The 24,301-nt window shown below is 46.2% G+C and overlaps 1 protein-coding gene across 2 annotated transcripts in view; it reads left to right on the top strand.

Moving 5' to 3' along the window:
• Positions 1-2,025: 2,025 nt before the first annotated feature.
• LCMT1 (leucine carboxyl methyltransferase 1) overlaps positions 2,026-24,301 on the top strand; it is a 42,313-nt gene continuing 20,037 nt past the window's right edge. The window contains exons 1-4 of one of the 2 annotated variants that reach the window (XM_047838397.1): positions 2,104-2,270; positions 12,896-12,980; positions 19,168-19,259; positions 21,700-21,821. In XM_047838397.1, the coding sequence (XP_047694353.1) occupies positions 2,252-2,270; positions 12,896-12,980; positions 19,168-19,259; positions 21,700-21,821 (318 nt within the window). In that variant the 5' untranslated portion in view covers positions 2,104-2,251. Of the gene's footprint in view, positions 2,271-12,895; positions 12,981-19,167; positions 19,260-21,699; positions 21,822-24,301 lie in introns of both variants that reach the window. The other variant, XM_047838396.1, reaches the window with a different exon arrangement.

The raw sequence follows: 24,301 nt of genomic DNA, 5'->3' as shown, positions 1-24,301 counted from the left end.
ATGATGAATGCCTGCTTTCTGCTCCCAATATTAATGTTCACAGGGGTTTTAAATGTAAGTTCGTCTTTGTCAGAAGATGCAGATTAGGTGGTGAACTTTCTCTGATATTGTCTCATGACGTTGTTCATGACAACCGCGGTGTAGCCTCATATTGGGAGGCACCACACAGGCTGAGATCGCTAAGCTTGCCGCTTCTAGCCTCCACTCCTCAGTCATAAAGGTCTAGCTCTTCAACCAGAAACTTAAGTGAAATGAATTGGCCCTGCCTGCAGGAACCCCAGCGGAGGTCCTCGGTGAAAAATGACAAAGTCCTCTGAATCACGAGCTTTCCTCTGAATCAAAGGCTCAGCAAAGAACACTCTTTGCTTGTCAAACGACACAGGTATACCAGGATATCTGTCTCCACCTTCTTCCCCTTACCCTGAGCCTTACCGTCCGCCCCTACGGGATTGACACCATGTACTACCCACCAATGACACTTTCTACTTATGACACCCGTGGAATGTGTACACTGCCAAGCTGGGAGACTATGCTTATTCAGTGTTTTGCATTTACCCTCTTGGCAGAGCACAACTCAGAGAAAGTGGTGTATTCCATCTCATCACAACTCCCCCTGGCAAGCCTTCTGAACCTCAGTCTTCCCCACTGTCATTTCTACCTTGTGTATCAATGAGCTCTTATCCCTCCAATGACTACTAAGCAAGCTTTTGATATATGATTTTGCCCGAAGATATGTGCACTGAGTTTTTGTTGTTATTTTGCGTGTGTGAGTGTGTGTTTGCGCGATCCATGGTTCTTAAAGTTTGAGTATGTCTGTTCAGTGCTCCTGACAGAGAAATGGAACATACAAACACACTACTTACCTAGAAAATGTTTTAGAAGGCCAGTACAAAATATATGTAACGAATGTCTTCGGTATGTGTAATAATGAAAAACACATGTGAACCACCCCGACTTGAGAAATTATTGAAGGGCCTAAGTAACCCTTCCCTTTCAGTGTTCTATCCTCTCCACTCTCTAAAGGTCACAAGTGTGGTGATTCCTGTCTCCCTGCCTCCCCCGCCATTCCTTTATTTTTCTATAGAGTGTTTTATCATACATATGTGTGTATCTCTTAACATCCGTTTTTCTTGGTTTGGACTTTATAAAAGTGTTACATCCCTTCTTTCACTGAATATTATGTCCTTAAATTCAGCCAGTGATGCTTGTAACTGGCAGCTCTGGGTGCATTTACACTGCAACATAGTTTTCCATTGTACCAGTTTCCCACACGTTCCTTCCTCCACATTTGAAAGGCGATTATGTGCGCAAAGCCCTTACTTAGCACAGCTCCTGGCGCAGAGTCAGCACTCAGTGAACATTTGTTCAATTGTCGAATGAGACTGAGCCCCGACTAACTGCAATACGAACACTTGTTTCCTCCAGCTGGACTCTCTGCCCTTCGACCCAAAGCTGAGCATCCTGCTAGCTCTCCCGCCCTGCGTGAATCACAGTTATAAAATTTTCTGACCAGCAATAAGAAACCCAAAGCCTGGGGTACCTGGGTGGCTTAGTGGGTTAAGCGACCGCCTCCTGCTTTCAGTTGGGGTCGTGATCTCACGGTGGCGAGATGGAGCCTAGCGTCAGGCTCTGTGCTGCGCATACAGCTTGTTGCAGATTTTCTCTCTCCTTCCCGTGACCTTCCCACTTGTCTTCTCTCTCTTTCTCTCTCTCGCTCATAAATAAACACACACACAAACAAATGAATAAATGAATAAATAAGTAAATAAATAAATGAATACCCAAAGCACTCTCAGCGCACCCACGACCACAATTCCCAGAAAGCATTGCGGTGCTCTCGTTTTGCGTCCACTTGTTTCCTTCCCCTCCTCAGCGTACTTCCGGGTGGTGTGGGCGGGGCCAATAGGGCTTATCCAATGAGCCCTTCCGCGGGCCAAGGGGGCGGAGAAATTGTCCAATGAGCGTCTGGGCAGAGGCGCCAATGAGCGGGAAGGTTGCTGGGGCAGCTTACGTGAGCGGCGTCACTGAGCCGCGCCCGCTGAGGACGCTGGAGCCCAGCCCCTCTCTCCAGCCTTCTCGGAGGCTCACTCCTTTTCAGGGCGTTTGTGAAGCTCGCTTCCATGTCCCCGGTGGGCACGGCACCCCGGAACCTCCACACTCATGGCCGCTAGCCTGAGGAGGCCCTCTTTCTCCGCCTCTTCTTCCTCCTCGGCCGACCCAGACGACGAGGGGGTGCGCGGCACTTGCGAAGATGCTTCTATATGCAAGAGGTGCCTGCTGGGCGCGGGCCTAGGGGCCGGCGTCCCTGGGGGGCTGGGGCCTAGGTGGGAGGCGGGCCTGTGATCCCAGGGTATTAGGAACATCCTGGTGCGCCAGAAGGTACCCGTCAATTTCGGGCGACCCCGGTTTCACACCTGTGAAGTGCACAGAGCAGCGGTTCATTTATTTAACTGGTAATTGTCTCACTTCTGCCGTGTGTCAGGCCTGGGGAGAGCGGGACTGGGAATCCGGCCCTAAACCAGCCGAACGGGGTCTTGTGGCCTTCGTGAGGCTCAAGTCTTGCTGGGAGACAGACTTGACTTCACAGACAGTGAAGCAAATAATTCTAGTCTTGAGGAGTTAGGAGAAGTGCAAGTTCTTCCTCTTTAATAGGTTACTTTTCATTGGGGGTTGTTACGATCCCCATCGTGCCCCTGAAACTCAGGCCAGTCGAGTGGGGGTGGGGGGGTGGGGAATGGACTGCCGGGGCCCCATAATGTTGCTGTGCAGAGCCAGCATTTTCCAGAGCTCGTGCCTGTATGCCACAGGGGTCTACATACTTGGGGGTGTAGTGAGGGCAGTATCGTGAGCACAGACATGTATCACACACCTGGAAGCACGAGGCTCGAGTGTACTTTATTCATTCGTTCCACAGAAATTATTGAGCGTATCTGTTGTGCCAAAGCCTTCTTTTTTGAATGGTTGGTGGGTATTCAGTTATTGGGAACACATGATGAATAGGACTGACGTGGCGTCTGACGGCAGCACCACCTCGTCGGAAAAGACAGGAAGCAAATAATTCCCTGTGAAATACATAATTACGGTTTTGTGTTGAGTGCTGAGAAATACGGCATGCCATTCGAGTTTGTAATTTAGGCAATAATGTTGAAGCTGAGATCACAAGGCCGAATACAAAACGGGGATATAGGAGGGTGTTGGGGCAGAGCAGGGGAGTGCGAACTGTTAAAGGAATGGGTAGAATGCCCTTGAAGCTGGGGCCACTAGGGAATGTAGGTGGGGAATGCCAAGGTTTTGGGTTAAGGCTCGCACTTTTTGTAGGTTCTTGGAGACTAAGCATAGTGATTTAAAACATGGACCTCGGGGCCAGGCTCTGTCAAGCTGATCCTAGCTCTGCCACTAAACCATTCTGCATCAAGTTTCTTGATCGGGCTCTGCTTCTGATGCTGCGTCTCCCTCTCTTTCTGCCCCTCTCCTGTTCATGCTCTGTCTCTTTCTCTCAAAAAATAAATAAATGTGTGGCGCCTGGGTGGCCTAGTCGGTTAAGCGTCCGACTTCAGCCAGGTCATGATCTCGCGGTCCGTGAGTTCGAGCCCTGCGTCAGGCTCTGGGCTGATGGCTCAGAGCCTGGAGCCTGTTTCCGATTCTGTGTCTCCCTCTCTCTCTGCCCCTCCCCCGTTCATGCTCTGTCTCTCTCTGTCCCCAAAAAAATAAATAAACGTTGAAAATAAATAAATAAATAAATAAATGTTAAAAAAAAATTAAGAAAGAAAGAAACCACAGATGCTTACGTCCTTCTCTAGACTCACGGAATCAGAATCTGCTGGGATAGGTCCTGGGCTATAAAGACTGGGCGTGTTTCCCATCTGGACGCATTTCATTGAAGCTTCTTTTGCACTGGCCTTTCCCTCATCTGAAAAAAACACGCAAAAAGATTGTGAGAATCTGTAAGTTAGTGTTTTAAGACATGTTCTAGGTCTCTCTCCTTCAAGATCCGTGATATCTTCACCGTAATGTGTTAAACCCTTCAATCTTGTCAAAAGGATCACGTTATTAAACAGGGATTCCTTGCGTGAACCGTGGGCTGTCTGTCTCTGAGTTTTGAAGTGGGGGGATAACAATGGTAACCCGCCTTCGGGATGTGAGGATTCAATGAGATCGCAGACACGAGGCAGTTAGCACGGATCTGGCACAGCGTGAAGCCTTCAATAAATTGTTACTACTGGTTTCGATTTCCCTCCATTCCGAACACTGTTTGGTTGAAGTTACTGAATATGTCATCCCTGTGGATCAGGCTGGTCCCCCCGCCTCAGGTTACGGCCATAACAGCCCTAATTTAACACAGGAGCCAGTTAGCTTCCCAGGACTCGTGCGGTTCTGTTACTTCCCTTGCAGGTTGTTCCCTCCTTCCTTTCAGAGCCCTCCCGGGGATAGTGGTGATGTGAACGGTGTCAGACGACTGTCGGCGGGATTAAATGTGGCGCGCTCCCCACAGTGCCTGGCACGTGGCAGGGGTCGAAGACTGGTGGTTATTATCAGCACTGTCCCAGTTGTCATCGTCAGTGCCGTGACCATCAGCATGGGCCTGTGCTCTCAGTCCTGCGGTCCTACAGTGAGAACTCTTCTGAGCGGACATTCTGGGCTTATGCTTAAAAATTCCATGGGATTCCGCAGGTATTTTTCCAGCGCTTACTGTGATCGCTAACTCTCATCTCCCCTCTCCTTGTCTTCTCCGTCCTGTGCTGCCCGCCCAAGGCAGTTCCCTCTGTTGTTTACCCCTGACCCCCTCTCCCCAGACCCTCCCTGTGTCCTGGGAAATTCCCACTCCTTAATCGCCAGCCTCGTCTCTTTCCTCAGCCTCTCCTTAGCCATCTCTTCCCTCTCTTTGCTTTGACCCTGGTCCTTCCCCGGGGATATCCTTTTTTGAAGTCCTCTCAGATGGTGCCTCTGTTTTCTCTAACCCCGGGGTATGAGATTTCAGGATCGGGGGTGCAAGATTTGTGTCCTTGTTCTTTGACCCCCCCCCAACCCCCCGTTTGTTTGAGATCCATGGTCCCCACGTGCAGCATCCTCTCTTCCTCCTCATTACTGTTTTCTCCTGGTTATTCACCTGATCCGTGGACGTCTTGGGTGCCTGGCCCACAGTCATCCTGTCTGTCTCGATCTTCTTGCCATCAGCCGAGTCGGCTTCACGGTGCGTGTGGAGGACCCAGGCTACGCACAGGGCACTCATTTTCTGGAACGCCTCGTCTGTAGTGATCACCTCTTCTCATCCATGTCTGTCACCATCGCCGCGGTGGCACCCTGCGTTTCTGCCCTGGTGCCGCACCACCTTATGCGTGAGCAGCGCGGCCTCTCTCGACCCCTGATCTCTGCTTTCCACCTTGCTTGGTCAGTTATTTCTGCTATGTCCTCAGGGTGTTTTTCCTTAGGACCTGAGGGTTTTTTTTTTTTTTTTTCTGTCCTTTAGATGCCCCTCTAGGCTGGTATCTCTGAGTAGAGCTTAGAGTTTCCCCTGAGATGGCCCCCTGAGAAGGACAATGGTGGGGACAGACTTGTAGGAGGCGAGGGAGGGAGACCTGTGGATGTCTCTGGAAACGGTGTCCCAGGCAGAGAGCAGGCAGGGTAGGAAGCCCCATGGAGGGAGCAGGCCTGACTTGTTCCAGGAAGGACCAGGCCAGCATGAGGGAGAAGGAGGAGGGCTGAAGGGGTCTTAGGGACTTGTGGTGGTGTCCGATGGAGAATTTTGAACCGAAGAACGAGGTGACCTGACTTGGGTTTTAATGGGATCACTCTAGCTTCTCTGTTGAGAGCAGCCTGTAGGGAGCAAGGACGGAAGCAGGGAGATCAGTTCATAGGCTGATGGAATATTCCAAGACAGAGGTGCTGCTGTCTTGGGTCAGGATGGGAGCACTGGAAGGGCTGAGAATCGCCCAGATTCTGGGTACGTTTTGAAGGAGGAGGTGATGGGATGTGTTGACAGATCGGATGTGGGTGAGGCCAGTGAGTGAAAGAAGAAGCCAAGCCCTCTGGCTCATCTCAGATGCGGCTCCCACCAGGAGGCACCTGCAGACCAGGCCCAGCCCCTTCCGTGTTCTCTGTGCGTGTCCTTGGCGGTGGTCAGTCCGGCTGCGGCGTAGGCGTAGTGTTGAACGTTTGTCTCCCCCCGCGAGAAGAAAGGTGCGGGGAATGACCGTGTCTGCCTTAGCCACGTGCCTGCTAGACCCATTTCTCAGGCGGCAAAGTGACGAGGAACTGAATGCCGATGCTCAGGGTTGCACTTCCTGATGAGGTCTCAACATTCTGCTGTTCTGTTTCACTGGATTTGAGTGGTCTGTCTGTTTTAGATACCAGGCCAGGGGCTGTAAGGCTGAAATCCTGTTGTAAAAATTACAGAAGTTAATCTGATTTCAACCGAATCCAAAAATGTCCCCCTTGAGGTGCAGGTGGGTTACAGGATCACCTCCCTGGAGAGGCGGCATTTTCCCAAGGGCGTAGGCCTTTCCAGCACACGGATTGCATCTTTGCAGCCGTGCCCAGAGAGCAGCGCTTGAGAGATTGATCTGAATATTTGAAGGTGGGTGCTGCTGCTTTCCATCCTCAGAGAAGATGTGTCACTTTAGAATTGGAATATTCTGGGGTGCCTGGGTGCCGCAGTCGGTTAAGCGTCCGACTTCAGCCAGGTCACGATCTCGCGGTCCGGGAGTTCGAGCCCCGCGTCAGGCTCTGGGCTGATGGCTCAGAGCCTGGAGCCTGTTTCCGATTCTGTGTCTCTCTCTCTCTCTGCCCCTCCCCCGTTCATGCTCTGTCTCTCTCTGTCCCAAAAATAAATAAACGTTGAAAAAAAAAAAAAAAAAAAGAATTGGAATATTCTGGTGAGGATAAATTAGCTGCCCAACTTGCCCATCAGGAAGGTCCCGTAAATCATGGATTTTCTGCAACCCTCTCCTCATGTTTTCAAAAAAGCCACAAATTACATTTTGGAAAATATCTATGAAAAACAATGATTTCAAATCTAGAATATTAATTTTTTTTAATGATTATGTTTTTAAGGTTTTTTAATTTTTTAAACATTATTATTGATGTTTTGTGTATTTATTTTTGAGGGGGAGGTGGAGGAGCAGAGAGAGAGAGGGCGAGAAAGGCTCCATGCCATCTATGTGGAGCCCAGTGTGGGGCTCGGTCCCACAAACCATGAGATCGTGACCTGAGCCAAAATCAAGAGCCAAGCGCTTAACCAATGGAGCCACTCATGTGCCCCTAAGATTTTTTTTTAATTGTTTTTGTTATTTTTTTAATGCTTATTTATTTTGAGAGAGAGCGTGCGCGAGGGAGCGAGTGTGTGCACGCAGGGGTGAGGAGGGTGGCAGAGAGAGAGGGGGAAGGAAAGAATCCCAACCAGGCTCCACCCTGTCAGTGCAGAGCCTGATGCGGGGCTTGATCTCACAAAATGTGAGATCATGAGCTGAGCTGATACCAAGAGTCGGATGCTTAACTGACTGAGCCACCCAGATTTCCCCCCCACCCCCAAGATTTTGTTTTTAAGTAGTCTCTACACCCAATGTGGAGCTCAGACTCACAACCCTGAGATCAAGAATGACATACTGTTTGAGCCAGCCAGGTGCCCTCTAATGGTTAATTTGTTAAAGGGCAAAAGTGAGTACTTTTCCCCAACTCGTTAGTCTAATTTGAATATACTGTACATATAAGTTTTTGTCTCCATTTTTTTTGTTGTTGTAATGGCTGAACAGTATTCTACAATGTGGTTTTAGTTTATGTGACTGTTCTTCTGTTCATTTGGGTAGCTATGATTTTGCTATTAAAATGGGGCTGTGATAAACATCTTTGCATGTGCTTTTCAGTTTTCCAGTGAGATGGATTTCAGGGGAGAAGCCTTTGCAAAGTGGTCCTCAAAAGAGGTTGTGTCCGTTTCTGTTCTCATGGGAAAAGAGATGCTAAACACAGAGTATTCTCAGTCTCTTAAATTGTTTGTCAGCTGGCAGGTGGATAATACCTCTTAAAATTTTTATTTTATTTTAAAAACTTTTATTATACTCACTAGTGAGACTGAGTATTTTTATTAAAAAATTTTTTATGTTTATTTTTGAGAGAGAGAGAGAGAGAGAGCAAGCGGGGAAGGGGCAGAAAGAGAGAGAGAGAGGATCCGAAGCAGGCCCTGTGCTATTAGCACAGAGCCTGACGCAGGGCTCGAACTCACAAACTGTGAGATCATGACCTGAGCCGAAGCCAGACGTTCAACCGCCTGAGCCACCCTGGCGTCCTAAGACTGAGCATTTTTAGTTCATCACTGTCTCTGATATTTTTTTACATGAGCCTTTCTCCTTATCATTTTCCTAACTGGGTTTTTGGTTTTTTGTTTCATTTATGTTTTTATTGGTTTGTAAGAACTTGTCATATGTATGGTAGTAGTCCTTTGCCTACGTATGTGTTCCATTATTTTCTCTCAAACTGTTGCTTGTCTTTAAGATTAGCTTGTACCATACATTTCATGATGCAGAAATTCTGAATCTTTATGGTGCCAAATCTGACAGTCTAACTTTATGGCTTGGGGCTTTTGGGTAATGTTTTATGAGACCGTTTTCAATCACTGCCTTTTCTTTTAGCACTTGTATGGTTTTGGCTTCTATTGCTTAGAGCATTTATCTATCTTTATAATTTTGTATGTTATAAGTTAGCAGTTTTTGTTCCTACACTGTCCGTTGATGGTCTGTATCCTCCATTGATTTGAAATATCACTTACATACTAAATTCTTATGTATACTTTAGCACAGCAATGCGTAGATCATTCTTGACTTCCAGTCGGAATTGCTTTTTTCATTTCCATGCCTAAACGTTTTGACTTGCAAAGTGTTAGTCGTGACTTGCCAAGAGCTCCTCTAGCTTGGAGTAAAACAGGGTTGTATCAGGGACTAGCACAATCTCCTTAGTTCCTTTGAGCAGCTGTACTCCAGGAAGAAAGAAAAGAAAGTGATACTAACGAAAGCATGTGTTTGAGTCTGTGAAAGCAATAGGTTTTCAGGGAGTCCCACCCTGGAGACTTCTACATACTTCTCATTGGCCAGAATTGGGCAGGTGACCTCACCCCTAGCTGCAAGAAAGTGTGGGAGGGGAGAATTTCTCACGGGGCAGATTGATACCTCAAACAAAATGGGGGTAAGGAGGAAGGGGTAAGTGGATATTGAATGGGGAATATCCCTCATTGGAGGGTCAGCTATATCGCTCATCTTTCTTGTTCTTCAGAATTTCCCCAGGTATTCTTAAGAGACAGAGGGAGAGGGGAAGGAAGAAAATGGAGGTGGGAGAGCAGGGGTGAGAGTGTGATGATTTATAAAATAAAATGCTCAGGTCTTTAGTGTTCAGTTTGATGAGTCTTAACGTGTATATGGTTGACTCTTGAACAACATGGGTTTGAACTGCACTTATATGTGGCTTTTTTGATAAATGGCAGTACAGTACTCTAAACGTATTTTCTTTATGATTTTCTTAATATTTTCTTTTTTTTAGTGCTTATTGATTTTTTTTTAATTTTTTTTAACGTTTTATTTATTTTTGAGGCAGAGAGAGACAGAGCATGAATGGGGGAGGGTCAGAGAGAGGGAGACACAGAATCTGAAACAGGCTCCAGGCTCTGAGCCATCAGCCCAGAGCCCGACGCGGGGCTCGAACTCACGGACCGCGAGACGTGACCTGAGCCGAAGTCGGACGCTTAACTGACTGAGCCACCCAGGCGCCCCAGTGCTTATTGATTTTTGAGAGAGAGAGAGAGAGAGAGAGAGAGAGCGCGCGTGCACGAGCAAGGGAGAGGCAGAGAGAGGGAGAAAGAGGATCCAAAGTGGGTTCTGCACTGACCGCAGAATGCCCAATGCAGGGCTCGTATCCATGAACTATGAGATCGTGACCTGAGCTAAAGTCAGACACCTAACCAACTGAGCCACCCAGGTGCCCCTCTTAATATTTTCTTTAGCCTACTTTATTGAAAGAATACAATATATAATAAATCTAACGTACAAAATACATGTTAACCAACTGTTAAGTCTTCTGGTCAACAGTAGTCAATTTGTAGTTAAGGTTTGGGGAATCGAAAGTTATACTCAAAGTTTTGATTGCACAGGAGGTTGACACCCCAACCCCTGTGTTGTTCAAGAGTCGACGTACACGGTATATCTGTGTACCACCGCCCAAAACAAGATATAAAATATATCTGAAACTCTAGAAACTTCCCTTGTTATATGTTTCTAATTAGCCTCCTTACCCTCACCAGTCATTTTCTGGTTTCAAAATCTGTGGTAGATTAGATCTGCCTGTTTTCAAATGTCATAGAAATGGGGTCATACAGTATGTATTCTTTTGTCTTCTTTCACTCAGCTGTGTTCCTTGATTCATCCATGTTGTTTGCGTTATCAAAGATAAAGCCAGGGGCGCCTGGGTGGCTTGGTCACTTGAGCATCTGACTCTTGATTCCGGATCAGGACATGATCTCACGTTTTGTGGGATTGAGCCCCATGTCTGGCTCTGCATTGACAGTGCAGAGCCTGCTTAGGATTCTCTCTCTCTCTCTCTCTCTCTCTGTCTCCCCCACCCCCTGCTCCTCCTCTGCGTGTGCATCCACGCACACACACAGTCTCTCAAAATAAATAAACATTAAAAAAATTTTTTTAAAGATAAAGCTAGATACTAGTTCATGTGATGAGGACAGAGTTTAATCAGTAATTAACTATTCCAATAAGGAAAAGAGTCCGGAGTGAATGAAACTCAACTTCAGTTTGTACAGAGGAGATTTTAAAGAGAGAATGAGGGAGTAAAGTTGGGGGTGAATAAAGTAGGAAGTAAAAAATTACAAAAGCCAGGAAAGGTATTGGTTCATGTGAAACCACCTGGATTTGCTCACTGGGAGACAGGGACTTGATCTTTCAGTGTTGGCTAGAAGAAACAATGGATGCTTTTGGCAGCCTTGAGTTTTCTCGGGCAGGCACTAAGGGGTACCGGAATCATCCTAGGGGTGGAGCCTTGAGCTGTTAAAGTCTTCATTAGTGTTTGTTTGAGTCTCTATACAGTAAGTCAAGGTTGAAGCCTAGTTGAGAAGAGGGCTCGAGGAACCTGGCTAGAGTTTGGTCAAGGAAAGAGTCTTTGTCAGTGTAAAGTAGTTTGTTCCTATACGTGTATGAATACACCATGATTTGTTCGTGTGTTCTCCAATGATAGGACATTTGAGTTGTATCAAAGTTTTTGGTCATTGTGAATAGGCTACAAGGGATATTCTTATACAGGTCTTCAATTTCTCTCAAATAAATGTCTAGGAATAGAATTGCTTAGTCACAGGGTGGGTATATATTTAACTGCTAGACTAATTTCCAAAGTGGTTTATCACTTTACACTTCCCACCAGCAATATATTGAAACTCCAGTTGCTCAACATCCTTGTTAACATTCTGTATTGTCAGTGAGGGTGAAAGAGCATCTCATTATGTTTTTAAATTACATTTACCTGGTGACTAATGATCTTAGGCATCTTTTTGTGTGTTTACTGGACATTCCTACATCTTTCGTGAACTGTCTGTTCAAGTCTTTTGCCCATTTTTGTTGTTAATGGTTTTTGGTTTTGACTCATTGGAGTTTATTATATATTCTGGATAGGAATTCTTTGTCAGATAGATATATTGTACGTATACATACGTGGGTAGGAAAATTTAAATTGAAAATATTGACAATAGCATCCAAAAACCTAAAGTGGGTAGGAATAAATATAACGAAAGACGCAAGACAACTTTACACAGAAAACCGTAAAACACTGTTGAGAGGAATTCAAGAAGACTGAAATAAATGGGAGATACGCTTTGTTCATGCATTGGAAGATTTGATGTTTTGAGATTCCTGTTCTCTCTGACTTGATCCGTGGAATCAGTGCAATCACCGTCAAAATCCTAGCCATCTTTTTTTTTTTAGAAGAAATTAACAGATTGTTTCGAAAATGTATATGGAAACGTGAAGGGTCTTGAATACCCAAAAAGTCTTCAAACGAAGAGCAGAGTTGAAGAACTTAAACTGCTTAATACTGCTTAATTTGAAGACTTGCAGTAAAGCCACAGCAATCAAAGTCTTTGGCATAAAGATAGATCAGTGACACAGAATAAAGAGTCCAAGAAATAGACCAAACACAAGTACTGTTGGTTGATCTTCACCCAGATTGTCAAGCGAATTCAGTGGGCGAAAGGACGTCTTTTTAATGAATAATTCTGGGTAAAGTGGATATTCAAGTGGAAACAAAAATGGGCCTTAGCCCCTACCTCGTTCTGTACACATTAATTTGGGATGGATCATAAACTGAAATATAAAAGCTAGAACCATAAATCTTTTATATGAAACCATGAGAGCATATGTTGACAACCTTGAGGTAGGCAAATGTTTTGGATACAGAACCAAAAAAAGCACTAATTACAAAGGAAAAAGGGATGCACTGAGAAAATGAACAGGCAAGACAGACTGGGAGAAAATATTCAGACTACATGTGCTTAAATGTTTTATATTTTCCAAAAGAACTTTAGCATCATTCAGGCCCATGACATCCTGTTACTATATTCTGTATTAACTGGGTTTTTTGTTTGCTTAAGTCAGATATGAGACATTGTACCATGGGAACTTTCTGATTGACTTCTCCTACTTAACTCACCCTCTTGTGAATGTTGGTTCCTTTTTCATAAATGCCTTGCCCACTTGTCAATGAGTACTTACAGTGGAGGCAGTAGATTTTAGGACATATTAATCCTTGTAAAGTAATTGGGTGTTAGCTGAAGCCAAAAGGCAATACCAGTAGCCTCTGTTGGGAAGAAACGATAGCGTGTGAGTTAATTGAGGCTCAGTTTTGTTTTGTTTTTTTTTAGGTGATTCAACACTTAAGGCCTTGCGGATCTACTTAAGAAAGCAACAGAGCTCACAAGAAAGGAAACAAACTGAAAGTCTGTTTAGGTACAAAGTCTGTTGCCCTTAAGACTTTGCTTCCTGCCTTCCATTTATTACCAAGAAATAGAAACAAACAAACAAAAAAAAGAGACTAAAAGAAAGAACAATAAAATTAACAATAAGAGGTAGAGCAGTATCTTAGGCTAGTATGCAGTATGTAGTTCAAATTTCAGACTTAAAAATTGATGCTAAGAGTATCGGATTGATTTTTGCAATTGCATTTAAGTACGTTGTATGTATGTGTATGTGTGCATACATTACACATATATGTTTAATGTACACATATGTGTGTGTGTACATATATACACACACACGACCATGTAAACATACACACGTACACACACACACACATATCATTTAAGCAACTGAAGTGTCGGGGGAGGGATCCAAATCCAGGTGGGTAAATAGGTCGAAAAGCAATAGAATGAAATTTTCTTTTTTTTTTTTTTTTAATTTTTTAATGTTTATTTATTTTTGAGACAGAGACAGACAGAGCATGAACAGGGGAGGGTCAGAGAGAGAAGGAGGCACAGAATCGGAAACAGGCTCCAGGCTCTGAGCTGTCAGCACAGAGCCCGACGCGGAGCTCGAACTCACAGACCGTGAGATCATGACCTGAGTCGAAGTTGGCTGCTTAACCGACTGAGCCACCCAGGCACCCCTAGAATGAAATTTTCTACAGTGTTCTGCAGCTTGAGGGACCGACCTTCACCTCAGTCTGTAAAGCAGTGCCTCCCACGGGGGGTCATTATGAGGGTTGTAGGCGTTCTGTTCCTATCGGTCAAGCATTTGGAATGATGCCTGGCATTGTAGTCAGCTCTCAGGAGTGTTGATAGAAGTAAAATTAACCTGGCCTTGATCCTCACTGGCTGGGAGAGCGCGGAGGGCCCCTGCCCTTTCCTTCAGGTGAAGAAATCCCTGGTGGAGAGCATGTCACCCCCTTCCTGTTGCAGGTGGTACTCATGCCTATAGGGCAGAGTCAGTAAATGCTCTCAAGTGAGTAGGCGGTTGGCCCAGATCAGTGTTTCCCACGGAAGGAATGTGAAATGACTTTAGGTGGCACACAGATGTTTGAAATTTTAATAGTTAGGTATTTATTATAGCGTGTGTTAGAAGAAAATCCCAGGTAGCACGTCACACCCGAGTACTAAAAAAAAGCGAGTTGATTTAAAGAAATGTTACACTGAACAGGTGGTATGTGAATGTCATGAAAATTTCAAAAGCAATAGGGATTGACCGAAGACTGCGAAATAGGTCTTCCCAAATCTGAGATTTTTGATGCTTTGGGTTTTTTTTTTTTTTTTTTTTTTTGGGACAGAGACAGAGCATGAACGGGGGAGGGGCAGAGAGAGAGGGAGACACAGAATCGGAAACAGGCTCCAGGCTCTGAGCTGTCAGCCCAGAGCCCGACGCGGGGCTCGAACTCACAGACCACGAGATCGTGACCTGGCTGAAGTCGGACGCTTAACCGACTGCGCCACCCAGGCGCCCCAATGCTTTGGGTTTTAAACAAAGTCAGGATATACAAAGAGAGGGGCTATTTTCTGGGTTTGGGCAACAGAGGACTGTGGTGGGGACAGACAGACAGACAGCAGCACTAGGTGCACAGCGTCAGTGTAGAGGCGACCACTGTTCACCTTTTGGTGCCTACTCTGGGAAGTCTCTATGTATACTGTACACGTATGTATATTCACGTGTACGTGAATGTACGCATTCATCTAACAGAATTGGGAACATTCTGTACATAGAATTCTGTAGCTTGCTTTGTTCACCTGATAGGGTAACCCCAGGTTCAGTGTTCTTACCGAAACCTTTTTGTGTTCATTCTTGACTATTTCCTTAGGGTAAAAGCCTAGAAGTGGGATTGCTTGGTCATCGCGTAAATATAACTCTTCAGCTTTGAGTACCAGCAGCCGAAGTGCCTCATGGCATGGCAGTGACAGTTTACAGTTCTGGCGGCTCAGGTGCCCTCTTTCTCATCCTCACCAAAGCCGGGTTCTATTAAACGGTTTTGTGGCTGATTTGATAGCAGATTTACTGCTTGCTGTTTCTGCTTTCATTTTGCATTTTTGGGTTTCTTTATTTTGTATATTCAGTGGTCACTTGGCTCTTTGGTGAACTGCCCATTTTTGGCCTTTCTTCTGGGATATTAGAATTTTTTTCCTTACTGATTTGTAAGTTCTTTATGTTTTAAGGATGTTACTCTGTGATGTCACAGGTACTTTTCATCGCTTAATATTTGCCTTTTATGTTTGCTTATGATATCTAAGCTTACTGTTACTCATGTGGTGAAGGCAATACTATATTTGATCCATGCTGTGACACACGTTCTTATGTCTTTGCCATCAGCTGTGATTTATTCTTGATGTGTCCCGCGGTCACTGCCAAGTCGTGTTAGAGTTGTCATTACCTGTGCAAGTGGATGTGGTCATTGTTGCTTGCGGCATGGCCGGATGACTACACCATCAGCTCTTGGGTGCTTCTGGCCACGTGCCTTTTAAGGGCCATTTGCAGAAGGAACACAAATCCTGATGCTGTTGGAGAACCATCCATTGATACCTCCTGATGAGATCGAGAAAGGCTCAGTAACAAAACCTGCACCTGGACGGTCGGTAGCGTGGAAGGAAATCTTGGAGAGGATGATGGTGATCTCTTGGGGATGCAGCCTTGCCAATGCCCTTGGCGGCCCGAAGGTCAATATTGTGTGGAAACTCACAGATACCCCAAAAGGGAAGCCTTAACCCTCTTATTGCATTCATCCATTCCCTTTCAATCCGTTTAAATAAGCACAAAAGGGCTTTTGCAGGAGCGTCTGGCGGCTCAGTCAACAGAGCATGCAACTCTGGATGTGGTTGTGAGTTCAGGCCCCACGTTGCACACAGAGCCTACTTGAAAACTAATTAAACAAACAAGTAAACGGGCTTTTTCCAACAAGCACAAAATTAAAATTGTAAGCAATAAGAAAAACATTAAGCTAACTAACTGGCAGTGTTTCTTCTTTCTTTTTTCAGTCTTATAATTGATAATGTCTTAGATGAAATATGGCATATAGTTCATGGAGAAAAAGTTTAAAACATAGAGATAAATTAAAACATACACATGCACACCAGAAATCGCCAGTTCCCTAGTACTCCTCTGTAGATACGCACATACACGTGTTCACAGGCACGTTGGCTACATAGGTTTTTGGCCTAACATTTTTCCCTTCACGGTGTCTTGAACATCTTGGCATGTCTGATCCTTGTAGTTCATGTCTGAGATGACCGGTTAGTGTTTCCTTGTGTGGACCCACCATGTTCAGCTGGGCTCCCAGGGGTGACAGAATTCTAAGCTCTGAACCAGGTTGCCCATCTCCCTTTGGAACTCCCCATCAGCAGTGCCCGCTAGTTCTTTGACCCTTAGTCTTCTTAGCAGTGCTCTGTAAATCTTCTCATGTTAGCCACTCTGAAGGGCAGATCAGTGACATCCTTTTCCTCCCAGAAACCACTGGCAGTCTTCTAGATCTGGAGACCGGAAGGAGACGCATGTTGGAAACATTAGGAAGTGGGAGTCGTAAGGACTCGTGACCGGATACGTCTGTGTTCTGTCCCTACCTGTTACGTTTGTGCACCTCGCCGTGGTTTGGGGCCGCTGCACGTGGCTGCAGAGGTCTCTCCCTGGCTCCCACCACCCGCCTCTCTAGTTTCTCCTGTTTCTCCGCTGTTCTCCAGCCTCCCTACCGACTTTCTGTTACTGGAACATTCCAAGGCGGTTCCTGTCCAGAGCATTTCTGTCTGCTCTTCCTCCTGTCTAGAATGCCTTTTGCACAGCTTTCTCCAGTTGTGTAAGGACCGAACTCAGCCCATTCCCTTTTCAGAGAGGCTTTCCCTCTCACATTCTCTAACGTAGGTCCATCCGTCCTCCATGCTGTTGTCCTTCATCTGTCACAAGCCCTTCCTTTTCTTTGTGTCTGGTTCACTACTGTATCCCCAATGGCTGGCACGTAGCAGACCCTCACCAAAGATGGCTTGACGGAATCAATAGTATTAACTTGACGGAGAATACGGTTGAGAGGAGGGGAAACCGCTCCTTGTCATCCAGAGGAGGGCGGTAGTAAGTCCAACGCAGAGCTTGCCGAGGGGGGCAACTCGATCAGCTTTTCAGCAGGTAGGGCTGCTGGGCATTGGAGTGAGTGCCTTCTTTGTGGTGCATAGTCAGGCAGTGGCTTGGTGTTGTTGAAGGATTCTGGCATCGGATGTCAGGGTTGACCAGGTCAGTTCCAAGGCCGCCTCCAGCCCTTAGGTCCATGTTTGATGTTCCCATCACTGGTCTGTGGTTCTTGGACTGCAGATACGGCCTTTACCACTAGATGGCACTAGGTGATTCCTTTGAGGCTGGTGCTCCTCAAATCCGCCAACAGTGAGAACACCATCTTCTCTCTTTTTTTACTTATCGAAGTATAGTTGACATACAATGTCACATTAATTTCAGGCGTGCAACAGAGTGATTTGACAAATCTACATATTACTCAGCACCACGGTTAGGTGTCGTCACATCTGTCACCGTACTGTTATAACAGTATTATCGACTGGATTCCCTATATTCCACTTTTCATCTTTGTGCGTTACTTATAGGACTGGAAGTTTTTACCTCTTAAGCCCTCATTGCCTATTTTGTCCATCCCCCCGCCCCCTCTGGCAACCACCACCTTGTTCTCTGTGTTTCAGTGTCTATTTTGTGTGTTCGGAGAACAGACTTTTCATTGCATTTTACCCCAAACACCCACTTCAACAAAAGCTTCACAAAACCGGTTGTCTTAACTCTTACAGTGTGGAACGCATACTGATATTTTCTATTTCACTCTATTCGACTGCATTTTCACAGATGAAGACTTGCAAACTACTACACTGATTTTATTATACGGATGGGTCATAATTCATCGTTTGAAAAGCACCGTTTTAGACAGCTGAGCCTGTTCACCCTTGTAAAACTTGGACAGTCTGGGCCCGTAGCAAATCGTGTCCCTTAATATGAGTACTTTGTGCATTTCCGTGCTGACTTACTGCCTCGAGAAGCCAAAAGTATGTGCTTCCTTATGTGTGTATGTGTGTGTGTGTGTGTGTGTGTGTGTGTGTGCATGCACGGATGTGTGAACGTGGACATGAGAGAGACTGGGGGGGATAGGTTTGTACAGGATTAGCACCGACCACAGTCAAGGCAGCGGTAAGCCTTGTCGGTGGACGTAAAGAGAAGATATCATATCTGCCTCTGGGAGCTCAGACTCTAGCTGGGTAAGAGTCACTCACCCCTTCCCCTCTCCGCTTGTTCATCAAGAAACACGGGAATGAGCTCATACACTGAGGATATCACTTAGGATGCTTCAGGGTGTAGCAGGTAACAGAAGCCTGACTCCGTTTGGTTTAAGCGATAAAGACATTTGGAAACTCTCAAAATGTCTGTGGAGAGGTAGAGCGGGGTGCAGGCCCACAGGGGCTCGGCCTTAAGGATCCAGGTTTCTCCCATTACGTGTCCTTGTCCTAAGGCTGGTTCCACTCACGGTTGCCAGAAGACCTTAAGTGGTCATTGGGGTTTCAGATCCCTGGCTTGGAACACTAGAGCTTTGATTCCCTGTCGTGTGGCCTGGGGAGAGGTTAGGTTACTGTAGCATTTTCCAGGTTGTAGTGCATGCCAGAGAGGGTAAGCTACAATGGCATTTTCTAGGTTGTAGCTGTTCTGTTTGTTTGTTCCTGGTTTTCCCTTTTACTCCTTAAGGGACGTGAAATGACAGAGCCGGGGGAAATACTTAGGGAGTCATTATCGAGTTTGACAAAACAATTCTAGATCTTTCCTGTGGACCCAGAACTTCTGGTTGAGTAGGGTTGTCTGAATAGTTCTGGCCAGCGAGTTTGCCGAGTGAATAAACGGTTGCACGTCTTCTGGGTGAGGGATGAGGTGAGGTTATATGCTCTCCAGGGTCCTGGGAAAGGAATTAGCAGTCAGAATAAAGAGAGGTGACACATGGTCGCCGTGGGAAGGGTGAGAGGCAGTGTAAGTGAGCACCTCGGCGGATGGCTGAGTCTGTTTACATTTGTAACGGAGTGCTAAATGGGAATGTGTTGGCCTTGTGAAGTAGCTGGTTTTCCTCCTTGACCTGGTTCCCGAGAACCTGAATCCACTGACGTCTACTCACCTGCCTCCTTTTTATCCCTTCCAGGTTTGCAGTGAGCATTGGCTACTGGCATGACCCTTACATCCAGCATTTGGTAAGACTGTCTAAGGAGAGGAAGGCCCCTGAAATTAACAGAGGCAAGTGACCCCCTCCCTTCTCACTATTCCCTCATCAGCTGAGAGGCCTGGGGTTTTAGGGATTCATTCTTTTTTTTTTTTTTTTTTTTAAACAATACAAATTTATTATCTTACAGTTCTGAAGGTCAGAAGTCAAACATGGGTCTTACTAGGCTAACATCAAAGTGTCATCAGGGCCGTTTCTTTTGGAGACCATAGGGGAGAGTCTATTTCCTTTTCTTGTCTACCTCCTAGAAACCACCTACATTCCATGGAAGATGGCCCCTTCTCCATTTCAAAGCCAGCAGTATAACATAGGGATTCATTCTTAACATGAGAGTTCCAGTGTTCCTTCTCTCCGGTAGTATATGAAAGTGCTTACTTCCCAACATCCTCACCAACACAGTGCATCATGAAACGTTTCATCCTTGTGAATCTGATACATGAAAAATGGTATCTTACAGTAATTTTATTTTAGATTCCTCTTATTTTGGGGTGAAGTTGAAGATCATTATGATTATTTTTTTAATATATTTTTTAAATGTTTATTTTGAGAGCAGGCGAGAGAGTGAGAGTTCACTTGCTTGCAAGCAGGGAGGGGCAGAGAGAGAGAGAGAGAGAATGAGAGAGAGAGAGAATGAGAGAGAGAATCCCAAGCAGGCTCCATGCTGTCAGCACAGAGCCCGATGTGGGGCTCAAATCCTTGAACCGTGAGACAATGACCTGTGCTGAAATCAGGAGTCGGACACTTGCTTAGCCCACTGAGCCACCCAGGTGCCCCAAGATCATTTTATATGTTTAAGAGCCATATATATATCTTTTACTGTGAACTGTCTGTTCATGGAAGGAATTACCTTTTTTGGCCTTGTTAAAGTGATAGTAACACTGTTAGGCTGTTCAAGTCATTTCTATCAAGGCAGTGAAAGGATTTGAGACAGGAGGGTGACTTAGTCTCAGCCAGATTGAGAAATTGGCCAAATGACCATAGTTCTTGTGGGTGCAGGGCATCTTGGCCCTAAAGATGGATCCTATGGGTAGTTTCAATGAGAAATGCGAAGAAATTTTAAAGTAGTGCTTCCTGAGAATAAGGACATGGTACTTACTTTGAGCTGAGGGTGAAACTAGGCATCAGTAAGATTGGACAAGGCCTGGCTAAGAGGCCTTAAGCCTCCCTCCCGCACTCTTGAGGACACTTTCCTAACAAATGCTGCAGAGGCAGGGCCCCACCATAGTGCCCTGGGTGCTGGGGGCCCTGGGCAGCAGGTCAGCCCTCCGTCCTTCTTCCTCTCCCTGGGTTGGCATCACTAGACTAGGCCCCATAGTAGGAGAGTGCTTCCGAAACAGCGTGTGGGGAGCATTTTTAAAATTTTTCCAATGTCCAGTCCGTTGTGGGTGATACTCTGTAACCCACAGTAAAAAGGATTTACTAGAAAAGTAAATGGAAGAGACATGTAACGTTTACTTGTTTTTGAGACAGAGAGAGAGAGACAGAGCATGAACAGGGGAGGGTCAGAGAGAGAGGGAGACACAGAATCTGAAACAGGCTTCAGGCTCTGAGCTGTCAGCACAGAGCCTGACGGGGGGCTCGAACTCACAGCCTGTGAGATCATGACCTGAGTCGAAGTCGAACGCTTAACCGACTGAGCCACCCAGGCGCCCCAAAAGAGACATGTAAAAAGACAAGCTCAAATTATTTACTAGTAGAATCCATAGACACGAAATCCCTATGTCAAATTGCAGTAAGTGTCTAAATGCCACTCAAATTTTGTTCTTAAAATGATAATACTGTAAGCAGAAGGGTTTAGAACACAGATCAATTTTATCTTCCTTTGACCCTCTTTTATTTCTTGTCTCCTCTGTTCCAGCTTCCCACGCTAGAGCTTAACAAGTCAGTTTATTAGACACCATTTGCCTGTGCACCGCCCCCCGCCCAACCCCGCCTGTGATGTTTTACAAACATCGAGGCTCTAACCCACACAGGATGGAGATGAAGGGAGCACGATAAGAAATATGACTGTCTTTGCTTTGACATTTATCTGCCCCATTTCCTGACCCCAGAATACTTTCCAGACGGTCTCCCAATTTTGAGTTTCATAAGAATTCAGAGTAGCTTTCACTTAGCCAGGAAAATACACATTTCTAAGAGGGACATTTAGATCCCATGTTTTGATGTAAAATATTTTTCTTTCATATGTAGAATTAGGGGGCCTTGCGTTTTCCTTAAGGTAGTTGATCCAACCATTAGATAGATTGTGCTTATTTTGGTTCAAATGGCTTTAAAAAAAAAAAAAAAAGGGAAGAGAATGTTAAAGTCGTTACTTCTCCCCTAAGGTCTATGGATAACCTAAACCGCTACCCCTGAAAAAGGGCAGAAAGGTTGTGTTTTGTCCTCCTGGTGTGAACTTTGCAAGGCTTATTTCCATCATCACTGAGTCATGACTTGTCTCTGTCTCTCTCTCAGGATATTTTGCTCGCGTCCATGGCGTCAGTCAGCTTATAAAGGCATTTCTACGGAAGACAGAATGTCACTGTCAGATTCTAAATCTTGGGGCTGGGATGGATACCATCTTCTGGAGACTAAAGGTAAATTTAAAAATACCGCCCCCTTGTTTCCCGAATTGTTTACTTTTGTGAAGGTTCCCACCGGGTTCAAAAATGTCAGGGGCGCCTTGGTGACTCTGTCTGTTGAGCACCCGACCCTTGATTGTGGTTCAGGTCATGATCTCTCGGTTTGTGGGTTCAGGCCTCGCATTGGGCTCTGTGCTGACGGCACAGAGGCTGCTTGGGATTCTGTCACTCTCTCACTCTCCCTCTCTCTCTGCCCTTCCCCCATCTCTCTCTCAAAATAAGTCAATAAACATTTTTTTAAATGCTAGAAATCTATTCAAAAGGAATGCGGTGACTGCCTGTCTCGCATCCCTGTCCCCATCTGCTTGCACCTGCTGTGCCACCACTGTCAGCCACGTACGTGATGTCACCAGGGCCCTAGATATGTGCCTTGCTTCTGAGCTCCTGCTGTTACAAACAGGGCTTTGGATCAGAATCCTTGTATACATTCTCTGCGTGTGTGCAAGAGCCCTGCCAGTGGAGTAGCTGAGACCAGGGGCCCATGCATTTGCCGTTTTGACGACAACAAAAGACTTTACTGTCGTCGTGACGGTGTCTTCAGTATAGCTTGGAGATTTGCAAGGCTGGGTGATGGTAGCATGACACAAAGCCCTTTTAAGTTTATTTATTCATTTGGAGAGACAGAGAGAGAGAGAGAGAGAGAGAGAATCCTAAGTGGGGCTTAGATGTGGGGCCTATCCCACGGAGCACGAGACCGTGACCCAAGCCGAAATCCAGAGTCAGAGCCCAACTGCCTGAGCCATCCAGGTGCCCCTCCATTCTCTGATTTGGTCCCTCACCTCCTTTGTTAGGGTTCAAGGGCAGGTATAATTACACTCCCTCACAGAAGAGGAAATGGGTCCAGTCAGTGGCAGAATCAGGACCACAGGCCTGGTCTTTGATTCCGGGCTGGAATTGTAGCACCAAACCTTTTCTCTACAACGATCTCACTGATTGCGTTTTCTTTTTTGTAGGTTTGTACAGATCTCTCTTGGTTCTTCTGTCAGGTCGGTCATGTGGCAGTCGTGGGTACGTGCATTTCCCCAGATTCTTGCAGAAGTACACCAAGATAAACTAGAGTGTGGGCCTAATGCGACCTGAGTGTGTATTTTGTCCCTCATCAGCTCACCCGATGAGGTCTTTGGTCATCGGTGCCCCCAGCCTCTCTTTCACTGAGGCGAGAAATCAGTGGCCTCAGCACAGCCTTAGTATTAACCGGTTGCCTCTGCATTCTTCATTCAGGATAAGATAGCTAACGTTTCTGAAGTGCGTGCACATCCATGACCTCGGGAATGAACATGAGAGCTCTGCAGGTGGCGGGGGGGGGGGTTACCCAGATGGGACAAGGCGGGCTCCGAGAGCTTGTGCCGTCCCCAGGTCGGACAGCCAGTGGCACTGGAGCATGGAACAAACGACGGACTGCAGTTTGTCCACGTCCAGATTCCCTCCTTGTTCTCTCCAGAGAGCCCTGCGGCTGCTCGGGGGGTTGGGGGGGCTCTTTGCTATAGGTTGGCGGTGCCTCTGGGCCTCAGAGACCACGGTGTGGTGGAAGGAACTGGAAGAGAATGCAGTGGCAGAATGTGTGCAGTGTGAACAGAAGCCACGGGAGAAACTCCTCCTTTGGGCTTGACACCCTTTTCAACATGGTCCCGTGGTTTGGTTTCTCCCCCCGCCGTGTAGGTGGGTTAATCATTACTAAATCTTAGATTTTTATTTCTGAGCAATGTACACTGAAGCTCATGTGCCCCTTCCAAGAAAAAGGTTATCTGTCAGCAGTGAGGAAGGAGAATAGTGCAGGGTCTGAAAAATTTGGTGGAGTTTTTTCGTTTTGTTTGATAATGACATTAGTCTAAAGGGTTTTAAAAAAATCTGAGTTTCTTTTTAGAAAAATGATGCTTGTTTGTTCTTTGGAGCAGGAGCTGAACGGGCCAAACTTAGGCTGCCACCTATGTTGGTAAATAAAGTTTTACTGCGACACAGCCAACTCCCAGTTCCTTCCATCTTCCCTATGGCTGCTTTAGCCCTACGGCAGCAGAGTGGAGAAGTCACAGCAGAGACCGTCTGGCCTGCAAAGGCTAGAGTACTGGCTGTTTACAGCACGTTCGCTGATCCCTGTTTTTGAGCTCTATGTGCTTCTGTAAAAGAGGAGGGGAAATCTCGTCGGCTAGTCTTGTTGTCTCGGGCACCTTCCACCTGGGAGGGTCCCCTGGCTGCACCAGCAGAGGCTTGGCTGTGGGTCACAGGCTTTTGGCTGCCGCTGTGCGTGAGCTCGTTCTGTATGACGTCAGGCCCCAAGACCATTGGGACAGTTGAAGGCTCCCACCTTCAAGCAGCGGGTGAGAGTAGGGTGCAGGAAAGCCAGGACAACCCCAGACAAAGAATAAAGGGTGAGTGACACCCTTTAAGGGACCTCAGCTTCTTGGTGTCTCTTGAATCCTATTTCCACACGGCCAGAG

This window comes from Prionailurus viverrinus, chromosome E3, assembly GCF_022837055.1.
Source record: "Prionailurus viverrinus isolate Anna chromosome E3, UM_Priviv_1.0, whole genome shotgun sequence".
Taxonomy (NCBI): domain Eukaryota; kingdom Metazoa; phylum Chordata; class Mammalia; order Carnivora; family Felidae; genus Prionailurus; species Prionailurus viverrinus.
Note: the sequence above shows the minus strand (reverse complement) of the source record. Positions and strands in the feature narration are given on the sequence as shown.